This window comes from Triturus cristatus, chromosome 5_2 (genome assembly GCF_964204655.1).
Source record: "Triturus cristatus chromosome 5_2, aTriCri1.1, whole genome shotgun sequence".
NCBI classification, from domain to species: Eukaryota; Metazoa; Chordata; class Amphibia; order Caudata; family Salamandridae; genus Triturus; species Triturus cristatus.
In genome coordinates, this window is record NC_140588.1 from 868,912,605 (window position 1) to 868,932,016 (window position 19,412).

General features: G+C 46.3%; 1 protein-coding gene across 8 annotated transcripts in view; it reads left to right on the plus strand.

The window, feature by feature from the left end:
• FMR1 (fragile X messenger ribonucleoprotein 1) overlaps positions 1-19,412 on the plus strand; it is a 491,218-nt gene that overhangs the window by 331,182 nt on the left and 140,624 nt on the right. For all 8 annotated transcript variants that reach the window (XM_085607992.1, XM_085607991.1, XM_085607997.1 and 5 more), the window contains one exon: positions 5,819-6,014. In XM_085607992.1, coding sequence (XP_085464118.1) covers positions 5,819-6,014 — 196 coding nt within the window. The remainder of the gene's footprint in view (positions 1-5,818; positions 6,015-19,412) is intronic.

Here is a 19,412-nt window from a genome sequence, read left to right on the forward strand (position 1 = left end):
ATTGTCCTGAAAGGGCCATGCTCATTGCTAAATGCTGCTAGCCATGCTGTTAGATTTTCCAAACTAAGGCTGATGGATGGATGGATGGTTAATTGGGACTGTGTTTGCCAGTGTGTTACAGAAAATGTTTCTATTGATGCTATTCCAGTTCCTTGCCAAGGGCTCTTTTATAGCTGGGGGTTTAACCATAGTTATGTTGTTGATGGCGAACTTTATTAAGTAGTGGTCAGACCATGTGCAAGGAGAGACTGTCAATGCAGACACTGCAAGATTGGCTGTCCAGACATGATCAACTATGTGTCCCTTAATGTGTGTGGCAGAGGTTACCTCCTGAATAAAATTTAACCCATTAAGTAGGTCAGTCAATTCTGCGAAGTGGGGTCCACCCAGTGCGTCGTTGGCCCACCCAGTGCGTTGTTGGCCCAATAATTGAAGTCACCAATCAGCAAGATTTTTGCGTGGTTGGGTATTAAGTGGTCCATCTGTTCCCCTAAGGATTGGGGGAACAGGGGCATGTTCTGGGGGGGTCTATATAATAGTACATAGATTAGGGGAGCCAAGACCGACTCCAGTTTGATCACAAGATTATCCACCGAAGTTAATTCTAACAAGGTTAGTGAGGTGAATTTTAGTTCCTGGCGTATGATGGCAGCTACTCCTCCAATTTTTCCTGGTGGGCCAGCAGGATGTAGTAGTTGTTGGGAAGCGCAGCCAGAGTATCTAGGCGGACTCCTGTGAGAGCCAAGTTTCCGATACAAAGAGAACATCTGATTGAGTTGAGTCCAATTGGTGGAAAATGTCTAGCTTATGTTTTGCCATGGAGCGAGTGTTTAAATAGAGGATTGTTAGCTCAGAGGGCCTATATTTATCCTGTTTCTGGGTATATCCTGTTTCGTGGGGGTATTGAGCGAATCCTGGGAAGGAAGCCCTTGCTTCCATAATCCTATGTCTAATCCGTCTAGGGCCAATAGAGGGATTGAGTCAGTAGTTTCCAGAATGTAGGAGCTTTAATTCAGACGGGGTATAGGATACAAATTGGACAGAATGCCTGGCCCCGGACGGCTGCGGATGGGCACAGACGGGCTTGCCTTTGGCCTGTCCTCTGCGCTCCCGCGCTGTGGCCAGCATTAAGTGCTCGGTTGCTGCCTTAGCTCCTTCTCCCGCCCTTAGTGATAGGATGCCCCTGGTGGGTGTCACCCAGGAAATGACTGAATCGGCACCGCAACGTCGAGTGACCGATCAGTCAGGTTGTGGAGGTAAGATCTTTTTAGTTAAAAAGCATCAAATTCAACACAATTTTAATAAAACTAATCGTTTTTAAAAACAGTGCTAAAGGCAGTATACAACCGGGCAGCGGCGCAATCCTATAGTAGTCTCCAGGATGGCCCTGATGATGCATGTCACATTTGGGGCATTGATTATTTATTTATGTATTTTTTTGCCCTGGTAGATTCCATCTCTAGCCTAGTCGTAGTCGATGATGGTGCTGAATATGTCGTAGGCACCATAATCTGATAGAGACATCTAGCCGCAGATTCCTTACTTTAGAATCCTCACCCAGGCGCAAGACTGGATCCGGAAATTTTTTCCATAGCACGTCTGCGCGTTGAAAGCGGGTGTCACTGGACTCCATATCGACGTCATCCACCTGATGTAATGTCGGGAGAGTCTATATAAAGCATCGTCACACTGACGCCGGTTCCTCCTTTTCTGTGCTTTCAACACTAGTCTGGAGCCGTTTATGGGGTTGTTTTTCTTGCTTTTGTTTTTTTAAATGTCTTGGGGGTTAAGCCCTGTGGAGCTTTTGGCAGATAATTGACGGCCACAGATCCTCATATCATCTGTATGTGGTACCTCAGAGAGCATCTATATTCTGAGGAGTGTGGTTCCTGTCATCGTCTTTGGCCGAAGGTGTTGACGGAGCGTTGTTCGAAAATCCTGGTGGCGCCGCTAGCAGAGGCACCTCATCACTGTTGGTCCCCCTCCAAGTCTAGAGATTGTTCAAAGAGCCGTTTGCGTGAGGGCCCTTCACGTTCAAAGGAGTCTCCGAAGGAGAAATGGACAAAACTGATGAGTTAGGCGTCTCCAACTCCATTTACCAGCCTCCGGTTGCGGAGTCTTTACAAGAGTCTACCCCGGGCCTCCGTGTTTTCCCTGATGCCGTGGTGACTCTGGCCCAAATGTGGGAATATTCTAATTCAATGCATGAAGTCTTTGGGCCTAAGCCTCCCTCTCTTTCTAGCCCCAATGAGGTGGAAGGTATCTTAACTGGCTCTGTGTGAACGGGTTCGCCCTCGGGCCAGTTAGGCCCTCTGGATCAGTTGTAGAATCTGTATCTGCATCGGTGCACAGCCATTTGGTATTACCAACTTTGGCACCAGAGTCTGGTCAACCAATGACATCAGTGGCGCCGGTCAACACCTAGCCTATTTCTCTTTCCGCTGTCGATACAAAGCCGCAAAGGTGATGTCACTTATGGCAGTGATGGAACTGTCTATTTCAGACAACTCTCCATCTATCCGTAGACAACCTGTCACTGTTTTTTCTGCAGGAGTAGGCAGTTTTCAAGGTGGAGAGGAGAATATAAAGGATTAAAACTCTTTGGACAACACTGTATTGCCTCCTATGAATGTTAAATTGGTTGACAGAACTGAGTGAGGCTAGTGGCATTAAGCCCTCTCTAGTTTGGACTTACTTTCTCCATCTGGTATGGCTACAGAGGTCAGTTCCTCTTTTGCAAAAGTGTTAAGGAGAGCATCTGTAGTCTTGGATTGGCAGCTTCCCGTAGTGGAACTATCCACAGAACCTTTAGTAAATGTACTTCACCAGGGGGAGAGAGGAGTGGAGCTCTTGCTCCCTTATAAAGAGTCTCTGTACAACATTTTATTAGGAGCTTGGACAATCTTGTAAACTTCACAAAGGGTCTGGCTTTGCAAGCAGCGACAGCTTCTGGTGACCCTAGTTTCCGTCCTCTAGTCTCACCAAGCACTTAGTCCAGAAGGCTGGAAAGTTGTGGGAGAAATATTTTGTCTTCGGTTAGTGTAGCATTGCAATCTGTGAATACTGCAAGTGTTCTTGGCAGGTTTTCCCATGCGTTATGGGACTCATTGGACCTTTTGTTTCCTTCTCTTCCAGAGGAAGCCAGAAGTGAACTTTTACAGTGTGTGCAGCATGGCACAGAAGCGACTAAATCTACCATAAAAAGTGATATGGATACCACATATTCAGTGGGGGGAGCTATAGCTCAATCAGTTGTGCTACGAAGATATGCATGGCTGCGTCAGTCTAGATTTTCTGAGGCAGTCCAGGATAGCCTAAAACATATGCCATTTGATGGTGTATGCTTATTTGGTGTACTTGCATATTCCGCTTTGCAGCTATGTAGAGCAGGTCGGCGCGACAACAACATCTAGACATATCTTTAATTGTTTTCATACTTTCTGAATTTTGAAGTGGGATTTTTATGATTGAATACTTGGTATATTCCTTATGATGGCAGTGCAATCCAGGTTTTAATGGTTACACACTTAAGGTTATTTACATGTATCATCATCACCCTTATTTCCAACATCTTACGATGATAAAGGGTATTATGTGAACAGTTATACTAAAGGACTCTTCGAGTGGAATAATTAAAGTTATTGCCTAATATCCTACGATAGATTTTCATTATTTCTATTTACTGTTAGTTGTGGGAGTGGTTGTCTTTCTACTTTGCTTATTTCCTTGCCGATCCTACATGGGGTGTTGTCTGATAGACAGGGCATACAGTTTTTTCTTGACTCTGAAGAAGAGCTTATGCTCAAGAGTTGATCACCATTATGGTTTGTTCCGTGCTCTGAGTAGAGAATCTTTTGTATGATTGTTAAGCATTTCTTTATATGCATTTTGAACTGGGATCACTCAGCTTGTGAAGTTAAGAACCCCATTGAAGTGATTAAGATGTAATAAATTCATGAAATTTAGTTACCCCTATAGGGAGATTTTGGTAATTGAAATGTACTTCTTGTTTGCTCTAGAAATGTCATTTGTAGCCTACTTTACCTGTAGTTGCGTTAGACTTTAACCTCTGATATTTGCTTTACATCTAAGCAGTAGGTAATTTTCCTAATTAATGATAGTAAAAGTTCTTTATTTTTGCTGGATTAAGTAGGTGGGGACCAAGATGTTAATATCTTAACAGTTTAAAGACACTATATGTTCTTGCTTTTGAGGTTCTGTCTTATAGACATTGCAGTTTGGTGGCTGTTCTACACATTTGTGTAGACCTTTAGTTTACAAAGTGTTCTTTGAAGGTAATTGTTTTATTTTCCTGGGATTACGTCAGGCTGTTTTAGGTCTCCAGGAAGATGTGGCCTCTAGGTTGATTCTACATGACACTTTGCTTTATTACCTAAGATCTCTGAAGGAAATTTCCCTTTTCTTCTTTATGATGATGTTTATATACATTTATGCATTAGGAGAATAGGTGTTTGCCTCGGAACTTCTACTTTTTGTAGAAGACTTTTATTACTATTTTAAATGATCGTTGCTCTTCTAGGTAACAACTATTTTTCATCATTTAACTGACTAATTGCTTGTAGTTTGGGTTCACATTTTGCGGAGTGTTGTCTTTAGATGTAATATACAAAATCAGTTGGATTCTTTATTATCGTAAGACCCTTTAAATGTTTCGGTTTAAGTATGGGACACCTTTTCTAGATCATCAGTAGATGGGTCTCTATTGATATAGTAAGGTCACGTACTAACCTTGGTTTTCGCTATGCTATCAAGGTTTATTTTTCATACTTTCTATCTTATTCAGCTTTATACTACTATTGCTTGGTAGGTTTTGTATAGAATAAAGTAGTCAAGTCTTAAAAGCTTGCACAGTAATATATATCACAACAGCCTTTTATAAAGAAATTACTCAGAAATGTATTTCTATAATCAACGTATAACAGAGTTAAACTGATAAATGTCAAAGCTATTATGCATATTGAGGGGTTGTCTATGTTGTGCAAGATTCCAGCACAGTTACAAGATTGTTATGAAAGTTAGAAACTGTAAGGTATGTTTCTCATAGTTTGCATAGGCATGTGTCTAACATTTACCTTTTTAGTTAATTTGTGGGATAATTGGTTTCTTGGTACTCTGATGTTTGAAAGGCATGGTGTGTGAAATGTAATCCCTTTTTTAAAAAACTAAACAGTTAAGTAAATTAAATTATGTTTCATGTAAGTACTCTTATCTAAGGAGTTTTCATACATAGAGAACCGCCATCATGGCTCCCATGATACAATTTGCCTTTCTTAAGGATGCTGTTAATAACTGATGTCTGTCTTCAAGGTCTAGTTTAATGGTGTTGCTTTTGGGCATTTTAAAAAACCTGAAGTTGCTTATTCTTCTGCTTCACTTGTATACCTTACATCTGCCTTCCTTAGTCAGCATCATTGTGTGGGTGTTCCTTTCACATACTTTGGGAGGAGTGAGAGGGGGGCGTCTGACTCCACACTAAAAGGAATTAAACAAATGAGTAACTAGTGCTTGTGAAAGCGTTTATGTACTAAATGTTATAATCCAAAATTCACCCCCTCGTCTTCTCTCTCTCTCTCTCTCTCTCTCTCTCTCTCTCTCTCTCTCTCTCTCTCTCTCTCTCTCTCTCTCTCTCTCTCTCTATCTCTCTCTCTCTCTCTCATATATATATATATATATACACACACACACACACAGTTCAGTTACAATCTTTTGTTGAGTGTGCGTTGAACAAAATGATACTTGAAGGTAGATATCTTTCTTTAACAAGCCTTTCACCACCTTGCATATGTTTCCTATTTAGGAAGTTGACCAGTTGCGTTTGGAAAGGTTGCAAATTGATGAACAGCTACGGCAAATTGGAGCTAGCTCTCGACCACCACCGAATCGCACAGATAAGGAAAAAGGTTATATGACAGAAGAAAGTACAACAATAGGACGAGGAAGTCGACCGTACAACAGCAGAGGGCGTAGCAGACGTGGTCAAGGATATGCTTCAGGTACATATTGTTGAAAACACAAGCAAATGTAACCTAAGTATCTTTAAATTTCCCACTCTGAAAAAAAGATGAAACAAGAAGTAATTTTAGTTTTCATTTCCTATTTCCACTTGGTTCCTTTGTAGAACATCTCGAGCGATTATACTCTTTTAATATATAGCTCATCATTGTGTTTGGATGATATGGGCTCACCAAACTAGTCACAACTAAAAAAGTTAGGGCAAATTGAACTGAATAGAGTCCTCCGGCTCACACCAAATTACTCTAATTCTAGTCACACCTCCCACTTTCATGAGGCAAAGTTAGAACACCAGAAATACCACATCTCTGACATTATTGGTCATGGATGACCTTGGGATGAAATAATATCACTCTGGTGTGGCTTATTCTTAGCCTCAGATACAGATACACTTTCAGTTATGACAGTTGGGTACTCACAAAAAACCAGGCTCACTTAATAATTTAGATCTGTTTTGTGCTTTCTGTTCTTCAAGATTCTTCTTGACCACATGCTTAGTTTTTCTTGCATCCACATCAGTTGTTCTGTTTAATTAATATGTATCTTCTACATCTTGCTGCTTTAATATGTACCTTTGACTGCTCATTTTACAATTGTGATGAAGATGGGCAGTTTGACATCTATTTTAACCTTAGCTCCTTCATTACACCACCCTTAAATACAGTGTCTGATCGCTTCACCTTCTACTTGTACATCATCTGTGCTTCAATGTACACTAACACAATAAAAAAAACAATTACCTGCATAAAACCTAAATCATGATTACTGACCATAGTCAATCTCTCAGTAATCCATCTATGTGGCCTTACGTAATGGGACAGTATCCTAATTCCATTTCCTCCAAATACAAATTCAAGATTAATATCTCCCATGAACATTCTCTGGTCCAAGAGGTCATACTTAATACAAAAGGTGACTTTCTTCACTTTTGGACACTAAAAAAGCTATTTCACGACTTGATCATCCCTTAGGGTCAGGTAGGTGTCAGAAGGTCATAACTTGTGCTTCGCATTTTGATACATAGACACCTCCAAAAAAAACTTTCGTTTTTATATAAACAGACATCCGATGAACAGACATATTTCTGATGGATACATCTGCCTGTGGATTCCTCATCTTATGAATATCCCCTGCACAAGCATTCCGCGGAAACATTTTCCTAGGTCTCCACGCCGACGTGGTCGTCACAATGCCATAGCTCCGCAGGCGGCTCTGCATGATGTCACTGGAGCCATAAGAGGCGGCGTGATGACGTCAGTTCCCTTTTTTCCGCGATGTCGACGCTAACGGTTTTTCTACGGACTCTCCATACTTTCTTCTAGATTCTTTGTATTTGTCTGGTTTCCTTCTGTGGTTTCGACATGTCTGCTCCAAGGAAGTCGGGTTTCAAGCCCTGTAAGGAGTGCGGGGGGCATATGTCGATCACTGACACCCATGAGGACTGCCTGTGGTATCTATCTTCAGATCATGACATCGAGGGCTGTCCTTGTTGTAGGAAGATGAACCCGAAGGCCTTGAAGAAATGAGAAGCCAAGCTGTACATGGTTAAAGTAAGAAAAGAAAAAAGAGGTCGAAAATTTCAAAGTCGAGGCCGACGACTTCACATGATTAGAGGAGGAAGCAGAAGAAGAAGAAGAGGCATGGATCTCAACGCCGTACATCGAAGCCTGTGGCTTCGAGGTCGCCTTCTCTGGCTCCTCGACGTTGTGTTAAGGACTTCGTCTCTCCTTCACCTTCAGTGTCTCCTCAGGTGACTCCGGCCCATTCTCCTTCGTATAATGGAACTCCGGAGCAGTTCGGCTCTGGGAGGTTCGTCGAATCCGGCTGATGCTGAGACACCTTTGGCTCCTGTGGCTGCGCCTGTGGCCCCAGTGGTTCTGACTCCGGAGGTGCCTCAATTGGATCTCGAGCCGGTTCAGTATCTTCTTTTCTTGCGCCGCGTTCGGATCCCTCGCATTTTTTAAATGCGATGTATGGTGTGTTTTCCAGGGCCACATACCCTTCTGGTGCACCTTCGGGTCCCGTGGGTCCTCTGGCATTTAATTTGGGTGTGCCTCATCAATATCCTCAGGCCCCCTTTGTGCCATTCATGCCGATGACGCCATCATGGCAAATTCCGACCCCGAGGATGTCGACGCCGTATGGGCAGTCCCCGGCTCCATCCAGCAAACCATCTTCATGGATTCGTTTGACGCAGGTTGCTGCTGCGGTTCCGCCTTTGACGCTGCTCCTGGAGCCATCGACGCTGCGTGTGGCACCGACGACGACACCGGAACCGAAGATGTGCTCGAGGAGAGAAGCGCAGAGGTTGCTAGAGGAAGAACAGTACCAGGCTGAAGATATGGAGGAAGGTGAAATTTATGAGCCTAAGGATATGTTCGAGGGTCTGTGTGAGGCAAGTGGACTTGACACCTCCCCAGAGTGGGACTTTGCTTCTCAGAAAGCTTCTCCTTCGAAGGAAGTTGCACCCTTCCATACTGTGATAAGGAAGGCAGCAGAGCTCTTGGATCTGCAGCTTCCTATGGCTGAGTACAAGTCTAATTTGCTTACAGAGGTGCTTCATTCTCCGTCCTCTGTGGTTGAACCACTCTTGCCGTTCAATGATGCCCTGACAGAGCCGATCCTTGAGGTTTGGCGCAATCCTCTTTCTGCTCCTGCAGTTTCAAGGTCAGTGTCCAGAAGGTACAGACCTGCCCCAGGAGATCCTGTGTTCCTTTACTCTCATCCTTCGCCTGAGAGTTTGGTGGAGCAGGCTTCATGTTCAAAGCAGTCTATGGGCGCCTTTCCGCAGGCTCCTGCTGACAAGGATTCCAAGAAACTTGAACAATCTGCAAAGAAGGTCTTCTCGTCAGCGAGTATGGCTTTAAAATCCATCAACGCTACCTGTTTGTTGGGTAGATACATTCATGCCCTTATGGACTCTGCCAAGCAGCTTCTACCAAAATTATCTGAGGAAGACCGGGGAAATTTAAATGAGGTACTGGCGGAATCACAGGCTGCGGCTTGCCAAGTCATCCAGTCTGGCTTGGAAACGGCAGATTCGGTGGCCAGGCTGATGGCTCATTCATTGCTACGAGAAGACATGCTTGGCTAATGTCTTCTGGGTTTTCACCTGATGTACATGCTGCCCTTCTAGATCTTCCCTTTGACGGGTCTAGGCTTTTTGGAGTAAAAGCCGCCTCTGCTTTGTAAAGGTTCAAGGACAGTAAGGCCACAGCGCAATCCTTGGGTCTACAGTCTCAGGCAAGGGGTTATGGCTATAGAAGATACCGTGGCTTTGGGAAATCTTCCTTTCGTGGTTCCCGTCATCAACAGCAACAAAACCCCCTGTACAGGTCCTACAGGGGTAAGGGCAGAGGTCGCCTTCGTGGAGCGGGTCGTCAGCCTTCTTCCTCCTCCTGCTCCACCTCCCCAACCCCTCCTGGTAAAGCAGGAAAGCAGCCCTAGATCCGCCATCCTGGATCATGCAGGTCCTGTGGGGGGGCCGGCTTACCCATTTTCTGCAGGATTGGAAATTGGTCACTGCGTACCTTTGGGTTTTAGATCTGGTAGAAAATGGGTACGCCCTTCCCTTCAGGTAATTCCATCCTCCTTACCCTCCTTGCCAAGGGTTTTGCATGGAGGATCATTTAATTCTCCTTCAGAAAGAGGTTCTTGTCCTGTTAGAAAAAGGTGCGATAAGAAGTGGTTCCGGAGCAGGAAAGGGGTTAGGGATGCTACTTCCGGTATTTCCTGATTCCCAAGAAGGATGCCAGGTTACAACCCATCCTGGATCTCAGAATCTTGAATCTATTTCTCAAGCAGGAAAGGTTCAAGATGCTTATCCTAGCACAGGTTCTTCAGGCACTGCAACAAGAGGACCGGATGGTGTCCATCGACTTGCAGGATGCGTATTTTCACATCCCAATCCTGAAGTCACACAGGAAGTATTTCCGGTTTACGGTTGGTTCGCAACATTACCAGTTTGCGGTCCTTCCGTTTGGTCTTACTACTGCACCTCGAGTCTTCACCAAGGTGATGGCGGTGGTGGCTGCCCTTCTCAGGAGGTTGGGGATCCCGGTTTTCCACTACCTGCACGAGTGGCTTCTGAAGGCAGAGTCGCCAGAGGTGGTGCGTCGTCATCTGCAGGTAACAACTCAGCTGTTGTTCAGATTGGGTTTTTCGATAAATGTGCCCAAGTCTCACCTGGTGCCCTCTCAGCGCATCCTGTTCATGGGGGCAGTACTGGATACCACTGTGTGTCGAGCTTTTCCTCCTCTGCAAAGGATTCTCGACATTCAGGAAATGATCCCTTTGTTTCACGATGGAGCAGTTGTTCCAGTTCTGAAGGTCCTACGCCTGCTCGGTCTGTTCGCGTCCTGCATTCTGTTGGTCAACCATGCACGCTGGCACGTGAGGGCGCTCCAGTGGTGCCTCCGCAGGCAGTGGTATCAGCACAACGGAGATCTCAGGGAGTCAGTCAGGATCTCCAGAGAAGCTGCAGCGGATCCGTCTTGGTGGAGCGTAGAGGGCAATCTGTCTCAAGGAAAGTCCTTTCATCTTCCTCCATCGGTGGCCACGGTGATAACGGATGCCTCTACCCTAGGGTGGGGTGCTCATCTGGGGGATCTAGACATCAAGGGTCTTTGGTCTCCAGAGGAATGATTGCTTGAGATCAATCTTCTGGAATTGCAAGCGATACGTTTGGCGCTCAAGGCCTTTCTCCCTTCTCTTCGTGGTCTGTCGGTTCTAGTCCTGATGGACAACACTGCCGCTATGTGATATGTCAACAAGCAGGGAGGAGTAGGGTCGTACCATCTCTGCAGGGAGGCGTTGCGGTTTTGGTCCTGGGCTCAAGACCATCGGATTTGTTTGATGGCAAATCATCTGGCTGGGGTACTAAATGTGCATGCGGACAGTCTCAGTCGGCAGTTCTCTGCCGACAACGAGTGGAGGCTTCATCTGAAGATTGTTCGACACGTCTTCCGGACGTGGGTGACTCCTCGGGTGGACCTGTTTGCCACTCTCGAGAACGCACATTGCCCGTCATTCTGCAGGCTCCAGTTTCCGATGCAGGGGGCATTGGGGGAAGCATTTCAGTTGAGTTGGAGCTCACAACTCCTTTATGCGTTTCCTCCCATACCCTTGATTCCTCGGGTACTGAGGAAGATTCACCAACAGCGGGCCCAAGTCATATTGATCGCCCTAGATTGGCCAAGAAGGGTGTGGTACACAGATCTACACCTTTCATCGCACCCTCCGCTCAGTCTCCCTGTCAGGGCAGACCTCCTCTCGCACTTGTAGGGACAGGTTCCTCACCCCCACCTCCAGAGCCTGCACCTTCATGCCTGGAGATTGAACAGAGCAACCTGAGTTCCTTCTCTCTCCCTCCTGACGTGGTGGATCTTATCTTATCGACCAGGCGACACTCCACCAAGTCCATTTTCTCCTACAGGTGGTCAAGATTTGTTAAATGGTGTGGAGAGAGGTCTATTGATCCCTTAAAGGCTCATCTTTCTGATGTTCTTTGTTTTTTGCTGCATTTGTTGTGCTGTGGCTACTGTTAAGGGTTATTTGTCGGCTTCATCGGCATTTCTTTGTTTACCTGATCAGCCGTCTCTTTTCAAATCTCCGGTTGTTTTAAGGTTTATTAAGGGTCTTACTAAGATGTTTCATCCTGCTCCCTTCATTATGCCCCAGTAGGATTTAAATCTGGGTTTAACTTTCTTAATGGGTTCCCCATTCAAACCTATGCATAGTTGTCCCTTGAGACTGCTGTCATTCAATACGGTCTTCCTTGTGGCTATCACCTCAGCCAGGAGGGTGAGTGAGCTTCAGACTTTGAGTTCTAAGCCTCCGTTTCTGACTATTCATGCTGAAAGGATGGTTCTCAGGACCAGGGCTGCTTTTCTGCCTAAGGTGGTAACTCCCTTCCATCTAGGGCAGTCCGTTACCCTCCCTACTTTCTTTCCTCCCCCTCACCCTTCCAAGGAGGAGGAGAGGCTGCACCGCTTGGATCCTAAGAGGGCGGTTAGTTTCTATCTCGGTAGATTGAAGGACCTGCGATTGGATGATCAGCTCTTTGTGGGCTACGTTGGACGCATGAAGGGCAAGGAGGTGCACAAGCGCATTCTATCCAGGTGGATCATCTTGTGCATCAAGATCTGCTACGCTCTGGCTGGTAAGGAGCCTCCTGAAGGCATTAGAGCTCATTTCACCAGCGCTAAATCATCTACTTCTGCCTTGTCTAGAGGTGTTCCTGTGCTGGACATCTGTAAGGCCGTAACTTGGGCCTCCCTCCACACTTTCGCAAAGCATTACTGCCTAGATTCCGAGGTGAGGATGGATGGCCATTTTGCACACTCTGTTTTGCAGGACTTTTTGGTATAGAAGGGTGAACACCCTACTCCGGGAGTGGCACTGCTGTGGGATTCTATTCATAAGGTGAGGAATCCACCGGCAGATGTATCTATCAGAAGAACATGTTACTTACTTTCGGTAGCGCTTTTTCTGGTGTATGCAGTATCTGCCTGTGGATTCCTCACTGACCTACCCGCCTCCCCGTTGTCCACCCTTTTATACCATTGAAAGAGGTATTGGTTTATATGGTTGTTTCATATTGTTATTCTTTATTGCCCCTATTTGCCTTTTTGTAGGCGTATAGGAAATGCTTGCTTTCCTTTTTCACTTTACACTGTGTGTATTTGTGTGAATATTGTGTACTATGTATGCATTGTCTATATGGTCGATCCTCCCGTTTCACCCGGTGGCACGGAAAAAATGGGTGGACCTGACGTCATCACGCCGACGTGGCCCTCTTATGGCTCCAGTGACGTAATGCGGAGCCGCGTGCGTAGCCATGGCATTGTGACGACCTCGTCTGCGTGGAGAGCTAGGAAAAAGTCTGGCGCAGGGGATATTCATAAGGTGAGGAATCCACAAGCAGATACTGTATCCACCAGAAAAGCGTTACCGAAGGTAAGTAACTTGTTCTTCTCAGTAAGTTCCCTGAACTCTTTTCCTTGACATCCAGTCGGGCTCCCTGGTGTGCCCATGAGGTGGACACGGGTGACAGTCTGCCTCTGAAGATTAAAATGGACAGTCAGCGTGACCATGTTGGGGATTTCATCAGGACAGAGGTCCAGAAGATGATAGAGTTAGGAGTCATTGAGCCTTCAGATAGCCGCAGGGCTAGTCCTGTAGTCCTTGTGCCGAAACTTCACTCCCACGGTGGAAAGAGAGAAATTCAGTTTGTTGTAGACTACAGAGATCTCAATACAGTCGCTAAGATTGAAGTCAATCCTATCCCCAGGGCAGACAAATTGATAGATACTCTGGCTTCCGCCAAATATCTCAGCACCTTTGAACTGACTGCAGGCTATTGGCTGATCAGACTCACAGAGGCTGCAACACCTAAGAAAGCATTTTGGTTTGAGAAATGCACCTGCCACATTTCAGAGGTTAATTAATCAAGTTCTGTCAGGTCTGCGAGATTTTATTGCAGCATATCTAGATGATATAGCTGTCTTTAGCTCCACCTTGTGGAGAGGTGTGGCTCACTGGTTAGAGGCGGCAGACCCGTAAGCAGAGAATCAGCCAGGGACCAGGGTTCAATTCCCGACGCGGCAGGGTCGTGGACCAGGGTCAAAACTGACTCGATAATTCTCGCCTCGGTACCTACTCTAACCAGGAACACACTCGGCAACTCTGGGCATTAAGCTTGCCTCATCTCTACAACGGCCCCCCACAGACGCCGGGGATGCCTGGTTTCATCTTGGAGATACCCAGAAAGGGACCATCTCACAGGGATAGCCAGGACGGGTTCCCCAGCGGTCTACAGCGCCGGGACGCCCCGTTGCTGGGGCAGCTGTGCGCTTTACAAGTCTACAACATTTACATTTACATTTACATCACCCGGTCCACCTCAGGAATCTACTTGAGGCTCTGCAGAAGGCAAGCCTCACTATCAAGGCCAGTAAGTGCCAGATAGGGCAGAGTAAGGTTGTGTACTTGGGCCACCTGGTAGGTGGAGGCCAGGCCAGGTTGAGCCATTGGAGAGTAAAATCCAAACCATTGTGGATTGGGTTGCTCCCACTACCCAGACTCAGGTCAAAGCTTTTCTGGGCCTGACTAGGTACTACAGAAGATTAGATTAGGGGTCTCACCTTAATGACCTCACCTCTAAGAAGATGCCCAAGAAGGTGAATTGATGCCCTGAAGAAGGCCATGTGCTCAGCTCCCATTCTGCAGAGTTGTGACTGCTCCAAACAATGTATTGTCCAGACAGATGCCTCTGAGATAGGAATAGGAGCAGTCACAACTTAATTCAACTTAATTTCAGGGAGGTGATGCTGCAGATCGTTCACTGGTCTTCACCTTCCTCTGCTGTGCACTACAGTCTGCAGCCCCAACTGCCCACCCTTCAACCTCTCCCCCACACACACAGACACACACACTGACTGTCCCAACTTGGAGTTCACTACTTCTGGGCTGGATGTTGTTTCAATTGTGCTCCCACTGGAGTCTGCGTTGTCTAAACTAACTCTGCTGGTGCTTGTCCCTGATTGCGATCATTCATCAGCAAGAGCCCCCTTTAAATCATTCTACTGCTATAGCGCAGTCCTATGTTGAAGGCCAATCCCCAGTGGCCCCACTTACTCAATGGGTACATTTTGCTAGGATAATAAGCCATTTTATCTTCTGATTTTGATGCCATCAGATGCATCACATAGATCTTCGGGATGAGGATGAACAAGTTTATATCTTCCTGCTTAATCATTGCAATTATCTGACCTTTTCCCACACGTAAAGAGTAATTGGCTTTCACACCCTATCTGATTCTGCCCTTCCCTTGCCATATAATCTATTTAATGTGGAGAGTGTTTTTGCAGTACTGATTAAGAGAACAGTGGAAATGTTAAGTTCACTCTTCCATCAAAGGAGACAAAAACAATTTTCTTACAGAGATCCTTCAGTCTAGGCTACCTACTTCTAAGATTCTTTTGGCTTTTACTGAGTATTTTATTGATCCTATGTTAATGCTGGGTGTAAGCCCTTTTCTGTCCCACTGTTAGTGGACCCATTTTCTGACTTCACTCAGCATCACCAGGGGACCTGAAATAGCTCATGCAACACCCTTTTGCCTAAAAGTCCAAAGGTGCAAGCCTAATTTTGTAAGGTTAACCCCAAATGCTTCCCTTCTACTCCTCTGTCAAAACAGGTTGATGAAGTGCACAATAAATTCTTCTCTCCCAGCAGTTTGGCACTGTTTAATTTGAATGCTTCTTGCCTTCTGGCTTGCTTCTTACCCTATGGCCCACAATTTCCACACCATTTGGAAGTTGGTATTTGAGCTTCATCCAGGTTTATCACAGGACTTTTGTGTGTCCTTTGCACAAACATTTTGAGATAGACAGGGTCCACGCAAGTACATTTTGCTTTCTAGCCTGCCCTACCCTACCCTCAGACTCGTTTTTTACCCATGCCATACAAGCCTGTCCCTTATTCCCAGTCATACCTCTATGCATTCTACATGGTTTTAAGAATGATGTCTAGACTTTATTGATGGATATGTCCTTTGATTGGACTTTACTCAGTGGAGACAAAACAGACTCTTCCATGCTGAGATTTAAGACTAGTCATGCAGTGGCATAGTCTCTGGGTTTAACTTCACCAGCGCATCAGTTTCGCCATCAATTTTGATGTCACTCATTTCATTGGTCAACAGTGTCAGCCAATCTATCAGCCTGTGCAGAACTTTTTGCCCTTTAGGGGTCAATGTGGTGCTAGACAAAGGGGCAGCAGCAGTTATTCTCCTATACCACACTCGGTACCACAACAAAACTGTTTCAGTGCACAGAGGTGAACATGCACATCCAGTGGAAAGTTGTAATCAACATTTCCTGTCCTGCTGGGATTAAATACCCTCAGACCATTGGATCTTTCAGTTTGTCCAAATTGGGTGTGACCTATGCTTTCTGGGTGCTTCTCCTCACAGACCCCCAGTTTCACACAGATTTGGCAGTGCAGACCCGAAACCTTTTTGGGGGAGTTGCTGATTTTTCTTGATAGGGGTCAATCAAAATAGCACCCAAAGCGGATAGTGGTCTTGTGTGTTGCTTCTGTTACTTCCTGAATCGAAGAAGTGTGGAAGCCTTCAGCCAATTCTGGACCTCTAAATATTGAACTCAATCTTTGAAAGGAGAAATTGAGGATTTTGGCACTGGATGGTGTCCCAGGACTTGTATGACGCACACGTGCATGCACTGGTCCTTACTTTCACACTGGAAATACTTGTGTTTTGTGGTGGGATCCCCTCACTATCAATTTACTGTACTCCTTTTGGACTTTTGAAGGTTCATCAGGTCTTCTTGAAGGACATGCCGATGGTTGCAGGCGATCTTTGCAGGTTGAGACTGAACATGTTTTCATACCTGAATGACCGGCTGTTGAAAGCTCGTTCAGCTAGTCTTGAACCATCTACAGAAAGCAGTATTGGTGCTGTTTGACCTGAATCAACTGCTGTTAAGCTTAAATCAACAAATCTAATTTGCACCTCCAACCCATTAAAAGGCTAACATGATATTCCCCTTACTGGGCATCTTGGGCAAAGCAAGACTTGGGACAGACTTGTCCAACACTTTCACTGGCCCCACATGTCTGAAGATACCAAGGATTTTTGTTGTTCCTGCGTCAATAGCCAAGCCAGTGGTAAGTCAGGTAGTACTACAGAAGTCTCCTTAATCCCACTACCAGTGGTTGGGGTTCCCTTTCAAAGGGTAGGAATCAACATAGTTGGTCCACTAGGACCCTTCTAAAGCATCTGGTAAAATGTATATCCTGGTGGTGGTGGACAATGCCACCAGATACCCAGAAGCTTTTCCCCTTAGGACCACTGCAGCGCCCCTCTTAGGCATCTTTTCCAGAGTGGGCTTTCCTAAGGAGGTTGTATCAGACAGACGTGCAAACTTTGCCTCTGGCTACCTGACAGCCATTTGTAAAGAGTGGGGTGTCAACTATAAACTCACTACACCCTAGCTTCCACAAGGTAACGGGTTGGTTGACAGATTCAACAAAACCCTTCATAATTTGATTGTGGAACTATCTGACAAGCTCAGGAAGGGATGGGATGTCATATTACCTTCCCTTCTTTTTGCCTACAGAGAGGTTCCACAGAAGGGAGTGGGCTACAGCCCCTTTGAATTTATGTTTAGACATCCAGTTAGGAGTCCACTTGCTCTAGCGAAGGAGGGATGGGAGCAGCCTCTCAAACTTCCTAAGCAAGACATTGTGGACTATGTGCTAGGCCCGCATACACGCATGGCTGAGTACATGAAGAAGGCCAGCATAAGCCTGGAGGCCAGCCACAAACTTCAGTAGTTGTTGCATGACCAAATAACTGTTCTGAGGAAGAGGGTGGCCCTCTACCTGATCTCCTCTCTCACAATCCTATTGATGTATCAGTTGGGGGTGCAGTGTTTGCAGACAGCCTAACTGACCAAGAACAAGCTCACTGCAGACATGTTCTGATGGATACATCTGCTTGTGGATTCCTCACCTTATGAATATCCCCTGCGCCAGCATTCTGCAGAAACCTTTTCCTAGCTCTCCACGCAGACAAGGTCGTCACAATGCCATGGCTCCGCACGCGGCTCCGCATGACGTCACTGGAGCCATAAGAGGGCCACGGCAGCGTGATGACGTCAGTTCCCTTTTTTTCCACGCTGTCGACGCTAACGTTTTTTCTACGGACTCTCCATACTTTCTCATGGATACTTTGTATTTGTCTGGTTTCCTTCTGTGGTTTCGACATGTCTTCTCCAAGGAAGTCTGGTTTCAAGCCCTGTAAGGAGTGCGGGGGCATATGTCGGTCACTGACCCCCAAGAGGACTTCCTGTGGTGTCTATCTTCAGATCATGATGTCGAGGGCTGTCCTTGTTGTAGGAAGATGAACCCGAAGGCCTTGAAGGAACGAGAAGTCAAGCTGTATATGGCTAAACAAGAAAAGAAAGAAGGGGTCGAAAACGTTCAAATTCAAGGTCGTCGACTTCACATGATTCGAGGAGGAAGCAAAAGAAGAAGAAGAGGCATGGATCTCGACGCCGTTCGTCGAAGCCTGTGGCTTCGAGGTCGCCTTCTCTGGCTCCTCAACGTTGTGTTAAGGACTTTGTCTCTCCTTCACCTTCAGTGTCTCCTCAGGTGACTCCGGCCCATTCTCCTTCGTATAAGGGAACTCCGGAGCAGTCTCCGACGCCGAGATTTTCTCCGGCTCCGGAAGGTTCGTCGAATCCGGCTGATGCTGAGACGCCTTCGGCTCCTGTGGCCCTGGTGGTTCTGACTCCGGAGATGCCTCGATTGGATAACGTGGCGGTTCAGTATCCTTCTCTCCCGGCGGCGGGTTCGGATCCATCGCATTTTTTAAATGCGATGTTTGGTGTGTTTTCCAGGGCCACATACCCTTCTGGTGCACCTTCGGGTCCCGTGGGTCCTCTGGCATTTAATTTGGGTGTGCCTCATCAATATCCTCAGGCCCCCTTTATGCCATTCATGCCAATGAGGCCGTCATGGCAAATTCCGACTCCGAGGATGTCGACGCCGTATGGGCAGTCCCCGGCTCCATCCGGCTAACCGTCTTCACGGATTCATTCAACGCAGGTTGCTGCTGCGGATCCGCCTTCGACACCGCTCCCGGAGACATCGATGCCGCGTGTGGTGCCGCCAACGCCGCAACCGAAGATGCGCTCGAGGAGAGAAGCGAAGAGGTTGCTAGAGGAAAAACAGTACCAGGCTGAAGATATGGAGGAAGGTGAAATTTATGAGCCTGAGGATATGTTCGAGGGTCTGTGTGAGGCAAGTGGACTTGACACCTCCCCGGAGAGGGACTTTGCTTCTCAGAAATCTTCTCCTTCAAAGGAAGTTGCACCCTTACATACTGTGATAAGGAAGGCAGCAGAGCTCTTGGATATGCAGCTTCCTATGGCTGAGTACAAGTCTAATTTGCTTACAGAGGTGCTTCATTCTCCGTCCTCTGTGGTTGAACCACTCTTGCTGTTCAATGATGCCCTGACAGAGCCGATCCTTGAGATTTGGCGCAATCCTCTTTCTGCTCCTGCAGTTTCAAGGTCGGTGTCCAGAAGGTACAGGCCTGCCCCAGGAGATCCTGTGTTCCTTTACTCTCATCCTTCGCCTGAGAGTTTGGTGGTGCAGGCTTCATGTTCAAAGCAGTCTACGGGCGCCTTTCCGCAGGCTCCTGCTGACAGGGATTCCAAGAAACTTGAACAATCTGCAAAGAAGGTCTTCTCGTCAGCGAGTATGGCTTAAAAATCCATCAACGCTACCTGTTTGTTGGGTAGATACATTCATGCCCTTATGGACTCTGCCAAGCAGCTTCTACCAAAATT